The sequence below is a fragment of the Euprymna scolopes genome, chromosome 30 (assembly GCF_053919585.1).
Source record: "Euprymna scolopes isolate OS-2025 chromosome 30, ASM5391958v1, whole genome shotgun sequence".
NCBI classification, from domain to species: domain Eukaryota; kingdom Metazoa; phylum Mollusca; class Cephalopoda; order Sepiida; family Sepiolidae; genus Euprymna; species Euprymna scolopes.
The window spans coordinates 42,606,928-42,630,538 of NC_136511.1; the positions used below are offsets into that span (position 1 = coordinate 42,606,928).

At 33.2% G+C, this 23,611-nt stretch overlaps 1 protein-coding gene across 2 annotated transcripts in view; it reads right to left on the reverse strand.

Moving 5' to 3' along the window:
• LOC145254771 (ubiquitin carboxyl-terminal hydrolase 20-like) overlaps positions 1–23,611 on the reverse strand; it is a 123,968-nt gene that overhangs the window by 54,137 nt on the left and 46,220 nt on the right. For both annotated transcript variants that reach the window (XM_080113539.1, XM_080113541.1), the window contains 2 exons: positions 10,645–10,749; positions 5,410–5,529 (listed from right to left, as the gene is read on the reverse strand). In XM_080113539.1, coding sequence (XP_079969665.1) covers positions 5,410–5,529; positions 10,645–10,725 — 201 coding nt within the window. In that variant the 5' untranslated portion in view covers positions 10,726–10,749. The remainder of the gene's footprint in view (positions 1–5,409; positions 5,530–10,644; positions 10,750–23,611) is intronic.

The window sequence follows — 23,611 nt, forward strand, 5'->3', positions numbered from 1 at the left end:
ACAGGGTGGAACAATAAAATTGTCGCCACAGAAAAAACATGATTTCATTTTCGTTTGATGAAACCCGGTTTTCTTGTTTTGTTGCACACCATCTACTAGTTGGCCAGTTGTGTGCAAATCCCAAGAGTGATCAGAGCCTTTTATCACGTCTGAAAGTGACCTGAATTGATCTTTTCAATAAAAGTTTTAAAATAAAGCTGTAGTGCTGTTTTCTTTAGGGCAGCACTTTTAGCGTTCCACTCTGTATACACAGAATATGTTGCATCACCATATGGCATGCGTACATAAGCATTAAATGCTGATAACATCATCTTGTTGGACATCAGTAAAATTTCAAACCTAATAGGCTGAAACTAGTCATCTTTCTTATTTGTGAGACAATTTCTAAAATTATATGGACAGAAAGAGAATAAAATTAGCATTCCAATCAAGTTAATTTTGTGTGCCTCTAGAAATCAAATATTTTATACAACAAAACAAAAAATGCTCAAAACTGATGAACCAGAAAGGGAATTTTTTTTTTCTTGAGATGATCAGTTCTAGTGTCCTGTGATGTAAATTCATAGTAACACTAGAACCGAGGATATGACTAATCAAAGTTAATATTTTGAAATTAATAAGATCTATCAGCAGAAATCATTAAGTTTCATATTGACAATAGTTTTAGAGTTACTTTTGTATGTACGAGGTGCTTTAAATAAGTTTGCAGACTTTTTTTGTACATACATTTAAAATTGTCATAGACTCTTAAAAATTCAGTATCTTATTGCTATACATCTTACAAGATGACTGACCAATTTTTATGATTTCAGATTCAATGAACAGCTACAACAGGAATTGGAATACACCCTACTAAAGCCTGATTGTCACAGCTGGTGAATTTCAAAAATGCAATCTGGACATGAGGACACTTTAGAAAAACAATATGCAATAAAATTCTGTTTTAAACTTGGAAAAAAATGCCACAGAAATGTATGGAATGCTTCAGACTGTTTTTGGACCATCTTGCATGAAACAAGCATCAGTTTTTGAGTGACATAAGAGATTGAAGGAAGGCAGGGAGTCTGCGAGGGATGATGAGATGAGAGGTGTGGGAGGAGTAATAAAGTAAGAACACCATATTTGATTGGCCAAATAAAGAATTTCATGGATAAGGACCGTCGTGTGTCTATAGAGACAATAAGTGCACAGGTTGATGTAAGCATGGAAACTGTACACAAAATTATTCGTGAGGAACTGAAGATGCAAAAGATTTGCGCTAAGTTTGTCCCAAGGGTGCTCGTTTTCATTTATTAGATTATTCTTTTACTTCAAGTCCGACAATTCTTAAAACATGAAAAACTATCTTGTGTCTAACTACCCTCATGGATAGGTAAATAAATAGAGATTCATTGTTTTTTTGGGGGCTTTTTTTTTTACGGTTACTACATGTGTTGTAACCATTAAACTTGCCTCCCCACAAGGGCAGAGTTAGATGCAAAATCAATTTTTAATGTGAGGGGAAAAAAATCCAGTTCATCAAAAAGCGCACTCTACATCTTTTGTCAAATCAAAAACTAAGGCATTCAAATTAAAAATAAGGATTTTTTTTTGACAAAAATCGTGACTTTCAAATTAGAATTTTACAGGATTTTTATATTTTGAATTTTTCATATAATATTTAGATTTTTTATTCATAAATTTATTTTTATATATTTCATAAATCTTCGCCAATCCAATAGGCGATTGTCACAATACAGAGTTTTTTTTAAATACCAAATGAGCATGAAAAAATGAAAAATAAATATTTTTATAATCATTCTCCGTACAACAAATCACAGCTGCATATTTGCCTTTGAACATGCTGAAAGTACTGCTTCGGATGAAGCAGATAAGCAGCTTGGGTGACTACTAGCCGAAACACTTGTTTTACGCGATTCAACTGATACTGGAATTTTGTTAGTTCAATAGATCTGCCAATATGTAGAGACATGGCGTCAAACTGCTATCCATGCAGCGTACACACAAGCACAATGCCCAACACCCTCAAGTTTGAGACATACAGTTATTACCCCGTATTTCCAGCAGTTGTGCGTTTCACCCTATAGGTGGCAATATCGACTTCCTTTTTCCTTTCTCTATTGCTCTCTTACACCTGGGATGCCAAGCTGAATGGACATGTTAAAAACACACTCCTCTTGTACTCGTTGCCCCTAATAAATTCACAGTTTGTAAGTTACGCAGTTAGTGAGCATTGTTTCTTTTGTTATTCTTCTATGAATGTTACTTTTTTGACGTCATAAGCAACATCCAACGACTCCACTACAAATACGCCAACTAACTTTTTTGACATTATGTCATGTTTTTGACTTTATGAAAAACCAAAAGAAAAAACTATTAGAAATAATGGTGCATTATATGGTCCCAACGGAAGAATTGTAACACTTGAAGATTTGTGGGTGAAGAATTTTCTATAGAAGCAGATAGAGCATTATCTATGACAACCATCACTTCATTTAAAGTCACCATCTTAGTCAAATGTTCAAGTGCTTGTTAGATGATGAAGTTGTCTTTTTAATGCAACCTTCACATATTTCATAAATAGGCAACACCTTGACTGGAGTACAATGCAACACAATGTACATTTGGTCCCTTCGAATTGGGTAGTGGCATTATGCATTATTGACCACATAGAGGTCTACCTTATAGTCTTCTACAGAACATATTTAAATCATTTCATCTTTATAATAAATAATTTTATGATGTGAAGTAAACTTTAAAAGTTTTTCTAAAAGATACTTTTTTAGATTTATTACAACAACAATCACGCCTATGTTTTTCAGTGTTTAGTTGTACTTGTAGATTCAGTGTTATTTCTGGATTTGGGTGGTTCCGTAATTTTTCAGATAAATATTTCAAGGTAACTTAACAATTATCCTCCAAGAGTTTTTTAAAATAATCCTTGTGATAAGACAAAAACTTGAGTTCGTTTTTGGCTCCTTTTTGTGGCTTTGTTTCAATGCTTTTTCGCCCTCAACAACCCACTTTCTCACTGGACTTTCATTACAGCTATTTGTCCTTGTTATGGCATGCCAGCCTTCAATTTGGAGCAGCTTCGATAATATGGTGTTTTGCATCAATTGGTGTCTTATATTTACCCTGTTTCATGCCTTTCTTTACATCATGATTGTTCGTAAAAAAATTTTTTTTTATAAAATTGAAAACTTGATTGGAAATTGAATGCGTTAGTTTTTAATTTGAAGGACTTTTCTTTTTTATTGGATCGACAAAAGGTGTAGATTGGAACAAAAATTCTAGTTGCCTTGGTCTAGAAAGATTTCTTCACTACCCAAGGATAGAAAAGATGAAGCGTATTATCAGAACAGATGTTACACCTTGATCTTAGACAAAAGGCCAAACATAAATAGAAAACAAAAAGTATTGCATTTTTTTATTATTATTATTATTATTATGATAACAAAAAATTGGAAAAAAATGCTGATTTTAGACCTAATTTTTCAGATTATACGAATAATGATGCACGGTAAAAATCGCACAAACCAAAAATATAGAAAGGGTTAAGCGTAATAAATATTTGCCCTATGTGAATATTTTTTTAATCAAGTATAAAAGAAAATATGATAATCAACAAATACAAAATATCAACATTTTCAATTTGTCTTCATTTTACCTTGATTAGAATGGAAACAAACTAAATGCGATTAGTGTTCTATGCGAAGATGAAGTAAGATGTTGCAACATTCCACCTTTACTTACAACAATAACAAAAGTGCCTCCTATGCAAGATAAAAAAAAAGCTGGCATACAGGGGGCATAACTTGCTTCGGCTTTCAGCTTAAAGGATGAAAACTCGCGTCCTTGAGATATATTAGTTTTCAGTGGTTATTCAGAATTCCCTCCATATTAAACAAAATATGAAAAAAATCTTTATGATGTACGTAGCAGAACAAAAAGATATTCCAAAAAATTACATAACTTTATCAAGTGGTTCTATTTTTATAAAGAAAATCGACTTTAAACGATTAATGGGAAACCGTAGATATTACAAGGCTGATCTTTCAAGTCTGAATTATTGTAGAGTTATCTGCCTTCCTTTCTTGAAGATGGCGACATGAAAAAGTCTTTTTGCTTACTCATAGAATTTAATTTTCTTAGTTAAAAATAAAACTACTTGATCAATTTACGTGATTGTTGGAATATGACTTTTTTCATTCACAGGTATGTACATCATACAGATTTTTGTCTAAGGTATTAACTTTGGTCCAAATCACCTATTCTTTTTTTCATCAGATATTTCAATTATTAATACTTATCGAAGACATTCCAGTACAAAACCTATCTAAGAACACAGCCAGGTAAATAAAGTACCTTTGTGTGAAATTTCATAAAAGTCGGCCCAGAGAAAGACAGCCAAGATGAGAAGGAAGACGTGGATATCCCTATAGCCCTCGGAAAAGCAAAACGCAACACAAGAAAACCCCAAAGATATGGAAGCAGCAGTTCGAAAGAAGAGGAAAACAATTTGAATACAAGGGAGAGACTAAAAATGTGATGTCTACTATAAAGAATATAAATAGAACCTGCTTGTTTGAGTGAGGAACTCTTCAGTGAAAAGGAAGAAAAGACAGTAAAAGGACAACTTTGAATTCTCTTGTATTGAGAAATCAATTCAAGAGAAAACAGTTCCAAATCCAGCAGAGGGATTTTTTTCCCTTAGCTCCAAAATCAGCAGAGTCTTCACCATTTGTGAAATGGCTCTTTCCATGTTGACTATGGTATGTTGCTGGTTCTGTGCAGTTCTAGGAGGTCTACCCTCCCAGGCTTTACTTTCTCTCTTTGAGAAGGGGTTAGTTCATTGCTCATCGTTTGAGGTTCCCCTACTGAGGATTATCAATGGGTTGACTAGCCCTAGCCATTTTTTTTGCCCAGTTAGAGTTTCTTCTGGGATGCTGGCTCTTCAATCCTATTTTCCGATCATGGTTTCACATCTTTTTGCCACAGGAAGGCAATAAATACTCTAGTAAGGAGAACTAAGTTATTTTCTTTTTTGATCGCATACTTCCTTAGCTGCATCATTAGTTTGGTCTGAATTTATCTTCGGACCAAAATAAACCTTGTTGTGCAGTCTGCCTCCAAACAAGAAACAAGGTTTCCTATTTGCCGACAATACACTGGTTTCTTCTGCATACATCTTGGAAACGCAGCTATGGCCTGTCAGTGGGGTGCTTTTCTTGTAACGTAAAGAAGATTCTTTGAAATCCTGCAGTCATACATTCTCATAAACTAACAAAGCATAATAGATCATCCAAATTCCAAAGCATTAGCAACCAGTTGGGCTGAAAGACAGCAGCAAATTTAATATCCATTAAAGAGAATAGAGAAAGAAAAGAAAAAAGAAAAACCACTTACATCTGCGTGACAAGCACTATGGTCTTTGGAGGATTCTCCGCAGCCAATGTAGCTGCAATTGCCAACCAAACACAGCCAAAGATTTGGTGGTTGTGCCTGGCAAGTGTGACATTCTTGAAGCTGAGAACAAAAACATAGAAATAGATGAGAATAGGAAACAATTTTGTCAGGTGTTCATCACAAAACAAAGTAATAAAAAAATTAAAAAAAAAAAAAAAATGATGTCCTTCATCTATAATAATATAAAAGGCAAAATGTGTGTGTCCCCAAAAACTAAGGCATGACGTTTTGTTTTAACCTTTTTCTCCTTCGCATTACAGGTTCGAGCCTGCCTGCCTACTACCACTTTTTGTTTTAATACCTCTCTCTGCCCAAACTGCCTACTGTTGTTTTGATCCCCCCCCCCACTGTTACTACCACTTTTTTTTCCGGGGTTGGAAAAGATGCACCACATTTTTCCACTTCCGACACCCCCAAATGTTCCAATATTTCCAATTCCGATTAATCGTCCCAATACTTATTTACTGCATTTTTTTTTATCCGACTACTTAACTTTTATCACCCATTTTATAATCTTTAGCAACCTGTATAATCTTTAATAATCCATATCCACCATATCATTGAATATGCAATTTACTCCGCTACCCAGCCCTCTTTTTATGCTTTCTCTACATATAGTCACCATCTGCCCCATATTATAGTATCCCCCTATATTCCTTATAGCTCCTAATCTCTCATCAGTACCCAGCTAACTAAAATTCACATACATTAGTTTAACATTCCCAGATACCCTGCTCTCCCCTACATACCAGATACAGTAATAACCTTCCAATTATCCTCGTAGCTAAATGTTGCAGTGAAATGTTCGCAATAAGGTTCTTGACACGTGTGCCTACTACCTGCAGAAAGGAATTATTCCCATTTTATGCAGAATACACATGCTGATTCCATATGCGCTTGCGTCACTTGTGATGATAATGTCTAAATCTGGGTTGTAATGAGTCAGGAATAGTTCCGATATAAGCACGTCTTTTAGCTTTTCGAATGGTGATCCAGTTCCAAACCTTGTCCTTCCTAAGTAGTTAATTTAAAGTGCGTGCAATATGTGCATATTAGAAATGAAGGCTCGATAATAATTAGCTAAGCCTAAAAAACTGTCATGTGGTTCAGGCATATTTTTTATTGCTATGGATCTTTCTGGATTGAGCCGATTACCATTCCTTCATCATCTGCCCTAGGTATTTTATTTGGTCGAGGAAAAATTTACATTTGGTGTCTTTAAGTTTGAAGCTGTACTCGTTTATTTTTTTGTACACCTGAAAAACATGTTTTCTATCGATTCGCTTTTCATTAGAATACCGTCCAGGTATCCGATGGAAAAAAATCAAGGCTGCTCAACATTGTGTTGATTATCTGTTGAACGATAGCTGGTGCGACTTTGATCCCGAAAGCTAACCTATTCAACTTAAATAGTCCCTTGCGAGTTGTAATATGCAAAATTTTTAGCTTTCTTCCTCAACGGGAATCTGTAGGTACGCTTCGCTCAGATCTATTTTTGAGAATATTTTCCCTTTATTTAGTTTCGTAAAAACTTCCTCGGGGCTTGGTAGCAAGTAATGATGATCCTTAAGTACTGTATTCAAACCAGTTGAGTAGTCTGCGCAGACCGATATCCTTCAATTTTTTCTTTTATGCTGTAGTCGACTGGGGTAAAAATTCTTGCTTTGAAGAGTCTGTCCAGGTTTATGTCAATCTTTTGTATAGAGGCAAACAGTACGCTGCGTTTCTTTTTAAAGAAAAGGGTGGCATTGTCTTGTAACTTAAACTTCACCTCCATTTTTGTACAGCGGCCTAGTTTGTCTGAAAAATATTGGGGAACGGCTCATTCAGATCTTAGTTTTTCAGCTTCACCTGTATGGTTGTCCACTTTCGGACAAAAAATTGCTAATGGGCAAGTCCCAGAGTACAAATGTTTTACTCCAGTCTGTCCCACAAAGGTTATTACTGATTTTTAATACAAACATCTTGAGATTCAGTATTTTTGCCTTCAATGTTACCTTCAAATCTTATTCTTTCTTCAGTTATTGAACGAGTTACTTTTTTGATTCTCATCTTTTGTTTTCCGATTTTGCAGCAAATATAGTTTATGATGGATAAATCCGAACCACTGTCAAATTGAAGTCTAACATTTTTGTCCAATTTTTACTGTCACATACTTCCATACATTTTTGTCCTCCGCTTGAGTCCTCATTTTTTACGTAGCTCTTATGAGGGTCCTTTTGCTCTGCAATGTGAGGCTTTGTGTCCGTTGCATCTGGACCGATCACATTTCCGGGACTGGTATGGACAATCTTTTTGCCAGTGGAGTCCTTGGCATTGATAACTGGGTAACTCTGGCTTCTTTAGGGATTTTTCTGGAGGCTTACGTTTGGCTTTCATTTGACTGTTTGGAGAGTAAAATTTTTTGTTACTTCGTACATTTTTAACGTGTGCTACACCTGTGTCTTCTATATTTTTGGAGTCTTGCTAATCAGAGAGGATTCTTTGGCATTTCTCAGCCAAATGTTGAAGGGTTATATTTAGTTCCTTTTCCAATCTGTTTAGTGCCTGGCATCAGAGTTCAGCGTCCTTGGTTAATATAAGCCTTCAATGAAAATCAGGACCATAAAGTTGTCCAACGTCAATGAGGATATTCCGAAGTCATCACAGTGTCTATTTATGACTGAAACAAATGTGGTGTAACCTTGGTCTTCTATACATGTCAAGTTGGTGCATTGCTATCGTTTATGGAATAAGCTGATTTTTGGACAGTATAATTCCATCAAAGATTTCACTGTCTCATCGAAGGACAATTCACTCGTCTGTTTAGGAATGATGTAGTCTACAAACTTATGTTCTGCAGCTTCCAATTTTTGTAATAAAAGACAAACCTTTTCATCTGCTCACTCCATGACTTGCAATCAATCCTGAATATTTCACCAAATCTGTGAAAAGAGGCTTCAAAAGTCCACTCCTCTTCAGGACAATAGTAAAATGTTTCTGATGACCAGATCGCGGTTTGGGAAAAACATTCTGGTCTGACTCGTTGCTATCTTTTCTATTACTTTAGTTAATAATTCCAATTTTTTCTTTGTGTCTGCATTCCCAATATTTTTTTCGCTGAATTGTCTTCTTTCCTTTTCTTTCCACTTTCTTTCTTTTCTTTGTTTCTGTAATTCCAAAGTCAGTCTGCTGCTAACATATCATTTCAATTAGTTGTAATACTATCATAGATATAGAAATGTTAACTACCCCAGAACACTAAACTGTAATTTCTATAAGACATTCACAAGAACTTGTTACCACAACTACATAGACCTTTCCTTCTCCCATATGCCTAATATCAAAGAATTTCCATGAGCAGAGTTTTTTTTTTCTAAGAACTTTCCATCTGTAGAACACATTTTTGCAGGTCTGTTTCCCTGCAGACTACAACTTTATCTTCAAATCTAGTGCCAACATACTTGTCAAACCATCTTCATAAGCAAATTGTTCCATTCATCAATCCTCTAACATTCTTCATCATTCATCTAAACATCCATCTGTCTCATTTACCCTTATCCTTGAATGGCTTTAAAGCAGTGACAAAAAAATTGCACATCACTAAATAAAACATCTTTGTCATTGTTCTCTGCATCTGACCTACAGATGCCTTTTGCTGTAGTCAGTCTCCTTCTGGGTATTTCGAACTATACCCTTTATTTGATCTACTCTTTTTGTGGTAATTCTCAACAAGATTACGTCATTAGGACATTATATTGAATTTTATTTTCGTGTCCCGAAACTATTTTGAAGTAAGGCTGTTGGTTATTTTGTATTACAGCTTACCAACTCTTTTTGGTTATTTAATGCAGAATCCAGTAATTTTGGAAAAAAGGTTTTATGCTTCAAGTTTTTGTTCATTGTTTCGTTTGGTTGACTTGTAGAGAAAAATTATTTTTATTTCGGGATTTGTGGAACATGATTGAGTTTTGCAAAAAAGAAAAAAGAAAAATAACATCAATGCTTAGTGCATTTTTGTTCAAGAAGCCAGTATCTCCAGACAGCCTGATCTAGTAACACCAGGGTGAAGGAAGAACAACAACGATTCAACGTATGATGAACATTATTTTCTGTTAGAATAGCTGGCCAGGTAATCAAATCAGAGGATTCATTCTTAGAATGTTCAACTTGTGGTAATTGTGTGAAGAAGTATAGCAATAAGCGCTCACGGTTGGCATGCGCCTGCTCTAGAGAAGCATTGGCACTCAAACCTAGAAGTTTCAGATACAAAGACAATACAAGTATGCAGATTTAGGTACCGTTGAGAGTCTGACGTGGCAGCATAAAAAGATGGATTTTTTGTTTGACAGGAGTCTTGTTTTTGGATGTTGCCTCATTCGCTTGTGAGTTTGTTAATGGATAAGCAACAAAAAGAAAAGGACTGCTGCTTAGGTGGAGAAGCAAATTTTTCATCGTGAAACAAAAAACACAAAAATAATCCAACTCAAGTGTTTTGTTTTTAATTAAAAAAAAAAAATTTACACGACTAAAATAGGAATTCATTCCCTAAAAATATTGTTTGATCACAAAAAAGTTATGGATAATCTTCCACAACTATTTCGATATGCCATGACAGACTTTCCATAATACATTTTTTTTTTTTTTTTTACGTTGTAAATTCTTTATATCTCCCAATATGTTTATTCATGGGGTTTGATTTGATTGCTTTGTGGAGGAAAATTGTTTTGGTTTTTCCAGAACACGATTGAGTTCTCACGAAGCCAGGGTCTTCAGACAGCCTGATCAGACAGCACCCAGTTAAAGAAAAGACAACAATAATTCAACTTATGTGCATTATTTTTTTTTTTTTTAATTTATCTGGCCAGGTAATCAAATTACAGAATCTTTAACTAGGTTTCCTCATTTCATGACAGACTTTCCGTGATCCGCTGCTATTATGACAATATGCTAGAGGCCCTATGGAGAATTTACAGTGATTAGAGGCACTAGTGTACATTTGAAAGATTGGGTTGAAAACTGTCTCAGTCTCTGATCTCTAAAATGTAACTCGTAGGTATATTACATCTTATTCCATGCGAATATCAAAATAGCACCCGAACAATGGCTGAAACGTGGAAGCAACAAGCACCAAGACGAAAACAAACACGTAAATAACAATAACACATTATCTAAAAAATATTGTCAAATACTCACTTCGTGCTTCTTCTTTATCTCTTCCCATGACTGGTGCTCCCCAATCAGGGTGACATGAGGACAATTAGACATCCGTCTCATGTTTGGAGGTCTCACTGTTGGAGCCTGAAAGAAAACAATTTTTTTTTTTTATTATAAAATTATTTAAAACTGAGGAAATCAAAGCAGCTTTTGAAAAAAAAAAAAAAAGAAAAAAAAAAAAGACAAGCACCTTCCATTGCACAACCAAAGATATTTTGAGGAAAAACTACTTTTTTTGCTTAGAAATCTTTAGTCTATAACGAGAAGAGGAGGTCATCTATGTATTAATACTGTAGTACATTTAATGTATGCATGTGTGTCAGGATTATTCTAAATTATAATATCAGGAGATCCTATTAAAACAGAAGATAGAAAGTGATAAAATACTACGAACATTAAAGTATTAGTATATAGACCATTAGGAACATTAACTTATTAGTATCATATATAGGTACGCTAATTTAATGTTTGTAGTATGTTATCACCTATTCTCCTTTTTAATAAATAGGATCTCCCAATCACCAAAGATGCAATGTAAAAAATCAAAATAATTTTTAAAATGTCATTTTTGGCCCATGTGTGAAACTAAAATATACCTTCTTGGTCTTCTGGCTAGAAGACAAGGGTAGTATCTGTTCTGTCTAAAGATGATTTAATGCTATTGTGGGGTTTCCATTTGCACAAAGCGTTCATGGAATGGAAATATGTCACAGACTCTTATAACGATATTGGAGATAAACTGTAATAACCAGATATATTCTGACACTACATTAAACCAGATTACTTAAATACTTTCAGTTTTAACAAATGAGCTACAATATTGAACATCCACAGAATGCCCAGCAGCAATATATTACATATGAAAGATGCTGCTGTGGAATTTCCACAGGTCCCGCTAGTTTACTATGAAATTAATTGAAGAGGAAGAAATATTGACTGCTTTTTCATGTTTATAAACCTATTTTTATTTAGACAAAAAAATAAAATACAATTATAACGTTTTTTTTTGTTTTTTTTTAGTTCTTTTTTAAAAAATGGTCACAAAAGCCCATCATGTATCTTAGGCACAAAGCCCAAATAGGAAGAGAGGAGAGATCCTAGATTCTTGTCAGGATTTACCCTTTAGACACTTGCCAAAATACTTCATCCACTGTTGATTCATCTGACTTAGCTAATCCTCAATTTTCTTTTTCTTTCTTTAACAAACAAAAAAGTATAAAATATTCCACTGTGAGAAATGGGACGATATTTTCAATATGTAAAATGTTTAGAAAAGTATAACTAAATCCAGCTTGAGAGATTATCAACTCTCAAGAGTTGGATATTATGTATTTTAAATCTTCTTTCAGTGGGCTGGGTGCTAAAATGATCAGCTATACATCAGAGCAAATGAGGATTACATTTTGAAATAGATATTTAAAAGATAAAAACAAACAAAAAATACCTTAAAAAAAAAAAAAAAAGAAAAAAAAAAAGCTTTCAGTAGTTATTTATACAAAAAAACACAAAAAAAAAACAATATAATGCAAGCCAAATCTCAAATCCACAGAAAACACTTAACTTCTGCTAACAATACAGACATTCCCTCTTTCATATTCCTAGTGGCAGCGGTACTATCCTAACACTAACATAAAGTCTCTAAAGGGTTTAAATTTCAAGAATATTAACTACTACACCAAATATAGCAACTTAGCCACCTGAGGAAGGTTGGAGGTTACAATAACTGAAACGTACAAATAATACTCAAGATGAGAATAGTAGTCCGTTAATCCAAACACTATGAATAATCAATCCTCATCTCAAAAAATCAGAAATGTGATAATAAATCTGAATATTTTAGATTTGTATAAACTGACTTTTACAACTGAAATTCATAAAATACAAAAGGAAACCCAACTATATCAGTTCTGGAACATAGGCATAACTTTATCCTAAATCGGGGAATAGGAAAGGAGGATCAGCACTATATATATATATATATATATATATATATATATTACATAATTACATTGACACAATTTTCGTTAGACCGCTGAAAGTAAGCAACGTGGAGCCTGGCCAGAACTAGATGGGTAACTATTTGGGAATGCTAGGTACTCTATACCACCTTCCTATGACAGATATACATGTGGTTGGGGACCGCTTGTGAATTTGACATTCCCTGTAAACTTCTTCCTTTTGAAAAAGCTGATATATCCCACCCAGTGCTAATAATACCACCACAGGCATTAAAGGTTAGTTTGTTTTTTGTTTTTTTTGTTAGAAGTCATCAAAAGTCTCACATATGCATGCAACTTTTTTGGTTATGATTTGAGTTTTTGTTTTTACATGAAGAATGTGGAAAAAGAATATGCTGCAGTTTTAGGCCACAAATATCACGCGTGTTCAGAAAAAAAATGCTTTTTACAAGGGATCGATATACGCCATTTTTTTTTTTTAATGGAGATTGCTCTAGACAAAGCATTAAACCACTTGATGTAAGTAGCTAAAAAAATTTTTTTTGAATAAAATAAAAAACTACTTCAAGGTCAAAAACCAACTAACAGTGAGATTTTGATCTCAAAAGACAGCTATTCTTCCCCCTGTATCAGAAACATTACTTGTAGAATGTAAGAATTAAAAAGGAAGCATGAGTTACAAGGCCACCGAAAGTAAACCTAAGGTTCACTGTAAATCATTAGTCATTATGTAAAAAGATTTTATATTGCCCCCCTTTTTTTTTTTTTTTTTTTTTTCAAGAGACAAAGGATACCCTCTGAAAGATGGGAAGTTTATAGTGAAGCAAGAATTTCGTAATGCCTAATAACACATCCTCACCAAACATTGATTCAATGGCAAGGAGATATCCGAGTTGATCAGAAACAATGCATGGCTAAGTGGAAAAAAAGGTCTTTCAGAGTTTACCTTCTCTTAGTTATTCTACTATGGCTTGAGAGTCTCATCTACCCTATTATTTCACCCATCAATAAAAGGAGTGAAATTTATACCTTAGCCAGAGGGTTTTCCTCTCAACACTAAAATCAACAGTCAAGATCAATGTTGAGATAGCTTTTTTCCCTGTTGACAGGTATATCACATCGTTCTGCCATAGGAGAGAGATAAATAACTTTCCCAAGATAAACAAAAGCAATGGTATAGTCAGATATTCCATGGGGGTCTCTTAGGATCCAATCCTTTGTCACGGGAACCAATTATAACGCTCATACCAAGTGTACAGGGCTACAAGGAAATCATAATCAGTAGATGGATTTCAATTTCACCATTATAAATTCATTGTTTCATGTACCTTTGATGTTTTCTTTAGGATGAAATATACCATGTTAGCCTGTTATTTACTGATTTTACGATGAAAGTATAAATTTAAAATCATAAAGGGGGGAAAAAATCTATTTGATTCAGAGCCTACTTTGTTTATTTGGAGAAATTAAAGGGGTTAGTAGTTAGACAATGACTTTAATTTATTTTTATTTCCGACTATTATTCTCATCTTTAATAAAGTTAAGGAATTAAGGAATAATATATATATATAGACAATGACTTTGTTTATTGTTAATTGCTTGAGGTGCTCGTACTGAATAATGCCAATGAGGCTGCTCAGGCATTTTTGTAAGCTAGAGTGTATTTATCCCAGTGTGCTGGCTTCCGACCTTATGTCTAAACTCCTGGCAAGGAGATAAATATGTTAATAGCTGAGGTTAAATACATATACAGTAATATGTTACTAAATAATATAACTCCTTGCATCATAAATTCGAAATAGCTAGAAAGCTGCCAAAGTTGGTTTATTTTTATGTTTATTTTTATTTTTATTTTTTATAATTAGTGTTGTTTAAAGTTTTTTTGTTTTTTTTTAATTACGTTTTTTTTTTTTTTTCAAATATCATACAAAGATAATTAAAATTCTAGACTTTCAATGAAGTCAAATTGTTGGTGTTCATATGGCAGGCACTAGCATAACAAAAACAGATGAAATGTTTGGTGTATCAAGTACTGTCTTGAAAAGAGGAAAAAAAAAAACTCATCAAAACAAAACTCTAGGGGGAAAAAGAAATATCAAAACTTTCAGATAGAGACAATTACTTATGCAAATTCAAAGGATCACAAAAGTACAGATCCCAAAATTATTGAAGAGTTTAATGACCACCTTGAGAACCTAGTTTCTATAAAGATAATTCACTAAGAGAAACACAAAATTGGATTTCATGGGAACACTGCAATCAAAAACATCACATGTTTCAAAAATAAATGTTACAAAGCGGTTACAGTAATCATGTACAGATTTGGTCCCTATAGTAGTGAAAACATGTTATTTTCATGGAGGAGTCATCTTTTACCTTAGTTCCAACTATCGCTTGAATATATATGTGAAAACAACCAAAAGAAGCAATTGGCCCAGACGGCCTTCTTTCAATTGTTAAACATGGAAATCCTTCAGTTCAATGGTTTTCCTTCATGGCAGAATTACATGATTTTTGGTTTTCTTTCTATCAAGGGTATGTACATCAGATAAATTTTTCTTCATTTTTGTTTTTTAGAGGGATTGGGGGGACTCAGAACAAGCACTGAAATATATAATTTCCTATTCTTATACTTATTAGTTATATCACATAACCAATACAGTTATATCAATTACCATTGATAGTGTTTGAAGAAAAAATTTGAAGTTGAATAATAAGTTGCTGATAAAATCTGCGAGGTAATATGCAATGATTGTTTTGTTTTATGGAATAACCCTTTTCGTGTTATTTAATGCTGAATCCAGTAATTTAGGGGGGGGTATGCATTCAGGTTTTTACATCCTCAAATATTTATTCATGGTGTTTGGTTTGGTTGTTTTACGGCATAGCAACCCTTTTTTGGGTTATTTAATACAGAACTTAGTATTTTTGGATAGAGTTTTTATGCTTCAAGTTCTTTATATCTTCAAATATTTATTCATGGTGTTGGGTTTGATTGTCTTGTAGAAAAAATTGTTCGAGTTTTGCAAAGGTAAAGGAAAAAAAAAACAATAACATCAATGTTGGAGTATTTTTGTTCAGGAAGCCAGTATCTTCAGATCTTAAATGGAATATGTACATCAAATCTGTTGCCAAGGTCACTGGAAAAATGGTCGGATCCTTCTATCGATCCAGTAGATATCTCACTGCTGATGCAATTCTCTATCTATATAAGAGCCAGATACGTCCAAGGATGGAGTACTGTTGCCACATATGGGCAGGAGCTGCTAGAAAAGACTTGTCCTGCCTTGATAGGGTTCAAAATAGACTTCGTGGCCTGGTGGGAGATGTCCTTTTCTCTTCGCTGCAACCTCTGTCTCACAGAAGAGATGTTGCGAGTTTGTCTCTGCTTTATCGTTATTTTCATGGAAAGTGTTCAACTGAGCTTCAATCTATGGTCCCCCCCCCCTCGCCAAACTTTCACAAGAAACACTAGACTAGCTGAAAACATTATCAATAATTTTCCCAACTCTTTATCTGTACCTAAACCTAAACATAGATTCCATGATCAAATCTTCTTTCTTACAACTGCACGCCTGTGGAATTGTCTTCCGTTTTCCTGTTTTCTATAATATGGTTGTCTTCAAGTCCAACGTGAACAAATTTCTGATGAGCCGTTCCACTTAAGTTAACAAATTTACCGAACTTCCATTACTATATCGTCCTTTTGACTACTCTACACTCTTTAACCCTTATCCTTGAGTGGCCTATCGGCCTTGATAAGTGGTGACGTTTATGTAAAAAAAAAAAAAAAAAAAAAAAAAAAAAAAAAACCCTGATCTTGAAGCACCAGATCCCTTAAGATATTACCTCTCTGGGCCAAAGTGGACCTGGAAGCAATGGTAACTAAGGGGCAATTCCAGATTCTCCCATAGCCCCCAAGTGGTGTCTCATCACTGAATGTCTTTTTAAGTCATAGCCAGAAGCAACTCTTAATTAAGGAAAACGTATGTGTATGTAGTTAAGATGAATAATGTATATTTTAGGATAAAATGATTGTCGTCTCTTCAAGAACATGTTGCAGCTACTCATTGAAAGGAATTAGAGAATATCTTTAACTGAAACCCATAAATAATAAATAAAACAAGGTCAACCAACAACATAGGCTATATAGCAATACATCGTAAGCAAACAAACAAAAATTTACCAGAGGTCAAGCAGGATTTTTATCAGCTGTTTTTTTTTTTTTTTTAAATCACAACTTTGCATATCTGAAGTTTATCCCACCACCACCACCTCCCTCGCCCACCCCCACTCCTATCACATGGAATAATTAAGTGATATTTAATTCTGAACATAGTATAAACCAACTTTTTTGCTGTTATTGCTATTATTCAGGAAAAAGAAAAACACTCAAATTCTTATCAATAAAAAAACATGCTAAATAGGGTCAGTAGACATAAAATATAAAAAACAAGCCGCACGTGCGTGGTCCTCCTCTGGTGCTGCATGTGAGATGACGCCACAAAAAATAGTGAAAAAAAATGATGAATGTGAGAAGTGTGAAGGGCCAATGTTGTCTTCACATTTTCGCCAAGTTTCAGAAAAATCTAATGGGTGAGGCAATAGTTATGGAGTAAAAAGTATCATTTTTTTGCAATTTTGGGGGCATTTATGACCTCTGACCTCCTGGGAACGCCGAATCCCAGTGAAAATGGACAAATGGTGCTGTTTCACACCTTAAGACATGTATATTTGAATTTAGCACCATGGAAAACCACTACATACATATCAAGTTTTTGAGTAATATGAAAAAAAAAAAGAGTTCCTAAAAGGCATGTTTTTAGCACTAAAAGTCCCAGAGGGATGCGAACCAGAATTTTGCTAGAGTCACCCATACTGAATTAACAACAATGGCCTTCACATTTTGGCCAAGTTTCAGGAAAATCTAATGGATGGATCAAACGCTCTGGGGCAAAAAGTGTAATTTATGGCCATTTGGGGGCATTTGACCTCTTGAGCCCCTGGGGATGCCAAATCCCATTGCAAATGGATAACGGTGCAGTTTCAGGCCTTAACATGTATATTTGAATTGACCACCATGAAAAACTACTACATATTCAAACATATCAAGTTTTTGAGAAATATGAAAAAAAAAAAAAAAAGCCACACTAAAAGTCCCCAGGGACCCGAACCAGAATTTTGCCAGGGTCACTCATACTGGATTTATATTAACAATGGGCTCCACATTTTGGCCAAGTTTCAGAAAAATCTCATGGATGGACCAAAAGTTATGGGGCAAAACTTGTTATTTTTTACCTCTTTTGAGCCCCTGGGATACGAGAATTTTTGCAAAAAAAATTTTTTTACTGTGCACATCTATTTAATGAAATACAATTTGTGGCAAAATTTCAGGGAAAACTAATGGACGGTTATCTGGCAATCATCCGGACTAACAGATGCATGGATGCCACTGAAAACATAGGTCCCTCTCCGATAAATCGGAGGACCAATATAAAATTAACTAAAACAGAAACAAAGGATATTTAATGTTTCTGAACTTTTGAGATGACGATTAATAATTTGTATTATTGGCATTATTCAAACTACTGTTCTCATCTTGAGTGTTATTTGCACAATGTTACAGCAAATGCAACCTCTGACGTTCTTCAGACGTATCTTGTTGAACTCGGAGATCTTTCTATCACACTCAGAAATCTGTATGGAATTTTAAAAGGAACTATTTAACCCACAGGGTAGCATGCTCTTGTTCCATCAGCCATGATCAGGTAGAAGTTTTAATTCACATTTATATTCTGAGTATCACCTGCACTAAGGGTTGAAGTTGGTTGAAGTTGGGTGACATTCACCAAATATATACTAAATATTTTATAAAAATCCAATGTTGCTTTCATTACAAAATTGTTTTATTAGAATTATATTTTCTCATGCAAACTTTTCAATAAATATTTTTACAATTATATTTTGATAAATTTTTATACAGTAGATGTTTTGGTTTTTAAATGGCGCTCCCCCAGTTTAGACAATTATGAAGATGTCATTTTCATTTTTTTGTTTTTAATTTTTTCATTTTCTGCTTTTAATAATAAAAATATGTTTCATGAAAAACATTCCCGTTTCCATTAATTAAATCGAAACATTTTCAATTAAATAATTACGGATATATGTTCTCTTTCTTTATTTACATTTTTTTTTTTTATAGTTCTTTCTGGAAGTAATTAATATCTAGTCTAATTTTTTTGTTATTTATTTTTAACTTCTATCATAGTTTAAAATACTGATTTCTCCCTTGGATTTTAATGACAGGTGCGCGAAAAAAAAAAAATGGCGTCTCCATTTTTGGTGATAAACTGTAGAAGTACCGTCTCGGGAATTATTAAAAAAAAATAAATAAAAAGTGATTTTTACAGTGAAATTAATTTTTTCATTTACGCACCACGTGCACATAACTTAATTATATTTTCAGTTCTTATTTTTTAAGTAATGTACAGTGTAATTAAAAAATAATTTAATCTTCAAATTTATCAAAAACTCCAGATAAAAAAAAAAAAAAAAAAAAAAGCACATTTTTACATGAAATTAATTTTTTTTGTTTACACAGGACTTGTTGCATGTAACTTAAAACTTACCTATATTTTGTTATTTTTTTTTTAAACTAATGTAACTGTACAGTCTAATAAAAAAATAATTTAACAAAATGTTAGATATATCAAAAACGCCTGACAGAACATAAGAGAATTAAATAAGTAAACAAAAATGAGGCACATTTTTTTTTAAATAAAAAAAAAAAAAAAAATTTTTTCGCCACAGTCACACGCAAGTAAAAATGTCTTTTTGGTTTAAAATGTACCCAGTTTAATTTTTTAAAGATAATTTGACAATGCTGAAGTTTATCCAACCGAAAGATAAAGCAAAGAATATATGAAAGTTTGAAAATAGAAAATAAACAACTGACATCATTTTTTCAATTGTAAATTTTCATTTCTTATATTGACGCACTAAAAATATTATTTAAAACAATAACTTTCTATAACTTTTAAATAAACAAAAACAAACTCACCTAAGAACTTTGATATATCTATAGTGAAACAAGTTTGTTTACGTTTTTGTAGTGCAGGCAGCTCGTTCATGCTGACAGTTGATTTTCATGATGATACTTGGTCACTTGGGATTAAGTTGTAAATCTCGATGTCTAGGTATAGTCACTTTTATTAGTGGTGCTCTAGGTGTATCAGAATTTTTGTAGGAATTTTTGACACTCCTAATATAAACAACTCGTAATTTCTCTTTTAAAAGTGGGTTGTTTATTTTCTTATACTTCCAAAATAAACTATTAAAGTTGTATAAAAAGTAATAGAAATATTTTTTTATTTTTTAAAAAACAGTAATGAAATTAATTGAATTTTACGAGTTCAGTATTTTTCAATTTTTAAACTTTAAAAATCTATCAAAATTTTTCTATTGATTCTATTTTTACGATATTTTCAGGGTCAATGTGAAATTCTATGCTCTTTCCAATAAACTGAATATAATATTTTAGACAAACGTTTTTTTTTTAAATTCATGCCACCTCATTTTGAAATATCTATTAAAAAGTAAATAATTTACTTGCCAAAGTTTTATATATCACAAATTTAAGATAAAAGATCAATAAATAATATATTCAAATTTAAAAAAAAAAAAAAAGTAGTACTTTTTTTTAGAAATTTACCTGTAAAGTCCGAAGTTTAAAACTTTTTTTTTTTTTTTTTTTTTTTTTAAATCACGTTTTTTTTTTTAAAATGAAACCTTGGTCCTTGTTCCTTCGATTGAAAAAAAAAATTAGGGTTTGAATTACATTTTTCGAGTAGTTATAAGCTTGGAAAGACAGGGGGTGGGTCGAATTATTCAATATTTTTCACAAAGTTTCTGACACACCTAGTGGTGCTCCTTGATTTATGAGTGTAGTAATATGATACCAACAGATTATTAAAGAGGAAATATTTCTCTACAAAATGGTGCCAGTTTCGGAATTTTTTCAATTGACTTTCATATTTCTTTCACTGAAGTTTTCAAGTCAGATTTTTGTTTTTGTGAAAAACTTAAAACCCCTTTTTTAAGCTCACTATATTGATAAGTGCCCTTTTTTTCTTTTTTTCTTTTAAAAATGGTACTATTTTTATATACCTAGAGACTCAATATCGCGCGCACCAAATTTGAAAAACATTTTTTGTGTGTAAAAAATAATGTGGCATTCACCAAAATTACTGACATAACTTGAAGTAGCCTGGGGAATAAAAAAAATATTAAAGACACAAGAAAAAGAATTATATATCCATAAAGCAAAAACATTAAATTTTATTTAAATCAAAGCTTTATCAAAATAACCCAAAAAATAAACGAGATATCGCAAGCTGAAGTTAAGGGAAATTTAACTTTACCAGTTTTCGCATCCTAAACTAGGTTAGTTTGGGATGCTTATTTCTAGTGATAAATGGTGAGATTGTACATCGATACTTGTATTGAGGTTGAAAGTTTGAAAGATTTGAGAGTTCGGCAAGCTACACCTGAAGAAGGTCAGAGGTCACCGACTGAAACATTGTGATTATAACACTCAAGGTGAGAACAGTAATTGGAATAATCAAAATAACATGAATGAAGTTAAGGAATTATGGCAAGAACATCAACCGTTTTTCTGTCAATGGCAGGAAGCCATTAGGGGTAATCAAAAATTATAATTAACATTTTGAAGAGGAGATCAGAGTTGAGAAAAATTGATGGGCGTACTTTTAGATATTTATGAAAAAAGATTAAAAAAAAAAAAATGACAACTTAAATGAAAGGAAAACTACTCTAATGAACCAGCTTTAGATAGTTTGAATTCAATTTTTAAAAGTTGTCCAACACATGCCAATATGTAAAATAATTGTTGACCCCTATTAGGCTGAACTGAAATGAATGACTCGTTTTGGGGTGGCACCATACTTTGACAAGCTTGACTGACCTTCACTCCTGATCTAAAATGAAACACATACATCAAATCTGTTGCAAGATCTCTAAAAAAATGGTTGGATCACTCTACTGCTCCAGTAGGTATCTTACTGCAGATGGAATCCTTTATAAGAGCCAAGTACATCCTAAAATGGAGTACTGTTGCCACATCTGGGCAGGAGCCACTCAGTGCATCTTATTCTGCTTTTATAGAGTTCAAAACCAGCTTCGAAACCTAGTAGGTGATGCCCTTTTCTCTTCCCTGCAACTTCTTTCCCACAAAAGAGACATTGCGAGTAGGTCTCTGCTCTATCGTTATTTTCATGACAAGTGCTCGTCTGAGCTCCAATCTATGATCCCGCTTGTCAAACTTTCACAAAAAACTAGACTAGTACAACCACTATAAACAATTTCCCCTACTCTCTGCCTATACCTAAATCTAAATGCAAATTCCATGAACAATGCTTCTTTCCTAGAACTGACCGCCTGTGGAACACTGTTCCATTGGCTTGCTTCCTGGCTGACTACAATATAGTGGCCTTCAAGTCCAATATAAACAAGTCCTTGTTAAGTCGTCCCTTTAAATAATCCAAATTCTACTCAATCTCCATTAACAATTACTACACTACCAGTTTACATTCATTAACTTCAGCCAATGCTCACCTGAAACCACAGAAATTCATCACCTATATACACTGTGCCATGCCCCACCCTCGTGGCATTGTCTGAAGACAGCGATTTCAATCCTACCTAAAGCAGGCCAGAGGTTTAGTTGGCTAAAACATGGTGAAACAACAACTATGGAAGGCAGTAATTATTGGGGATACAGTTACAAGACTCGGCATTCCTATTCTGATCACCTAAAGAAGGTCAGAGGAGGAGTTGGCCGAAACATGAAACAACTATGAAGGTGAGGATAACAGTCCGCAAATAAATTAATTTAGTTTTTATTTACATAGTTTTTTTTTTTTTATTTGTTTCTAAAAGCAATCTCTTACCATTTGCAAAAAATGTAATTTTAAGGGTTTTTTTTTTTCGTCTGATCCTTCCTTTTTCTTGATAAAAAATACTAGTCCCCATCACCTCATCATTGGCTTGGCATTAGGAAGGTCATCCAGCTTAGAAAAACAATCTCAGCTAAGGAAATGATCTCAAAAAAAAAAAAAAAAAAATTTTGTTACATTTCAAGATATGTAGTTAGGCTAACGATAAGATAAATAGGAAGTTAGTTTTTAGAAGCCGTCCACCACCTGCCCGCAAGTAAAATGGACATTAAACCAAACACGGTGAAGAATTTATATGGGTTCAGCTAATTATTATTGCTAGTATTTCATGATAAAAATCGTCAATAATCCAAACTTGTGTGATATATGTTTTTATCTCTATTTTATAATGAAATTAAGTAGCCTGTAATTGTTATCTACTTTTAAAATAGATGTTTTCTTTTTAGTATTAACATTCAGTGACGAAATATGACGTCAGCTAACCATTCACTTTTATAAAGGATATAAATTTACATTTTATATACATATACACACATTTTCTTTTTATTTGTTTTACATAAGTATTAATATGTCGTTACACATTCATGAGCATGTTTTTGTCAGCCAGTTATAACTAGAGACCTTTTCAGGTAATATTGATTGTACAAATATTAAGTCCGTTACATTATTTAAAATTTCATTGTTACTTCAACTCTGGAAAATATTAACCTAGAATTATATATATTACTAGCAGACAGCCCCGCGTTGCCCGGTCATAAATGCGCATAAATATTATATTTTAATTCATACAGAAGCTGAGACATATGCAAGCGAGTATTGTTTTTTCTAAACAGTTCATTTCTCATAAGAAAAAAAAAAAATACTCTAGCTGAGATCGTAACCAAAACCTAAAGACAGTGAATCAAGTATGATAACCATTAGGCTAGCTTCGTACAATCTTTAAAAAGTGTTTTCAAGTCTACTTATTCTTAACAATATGAATCTGTCATGTTAACGATTCACACATACGCATTC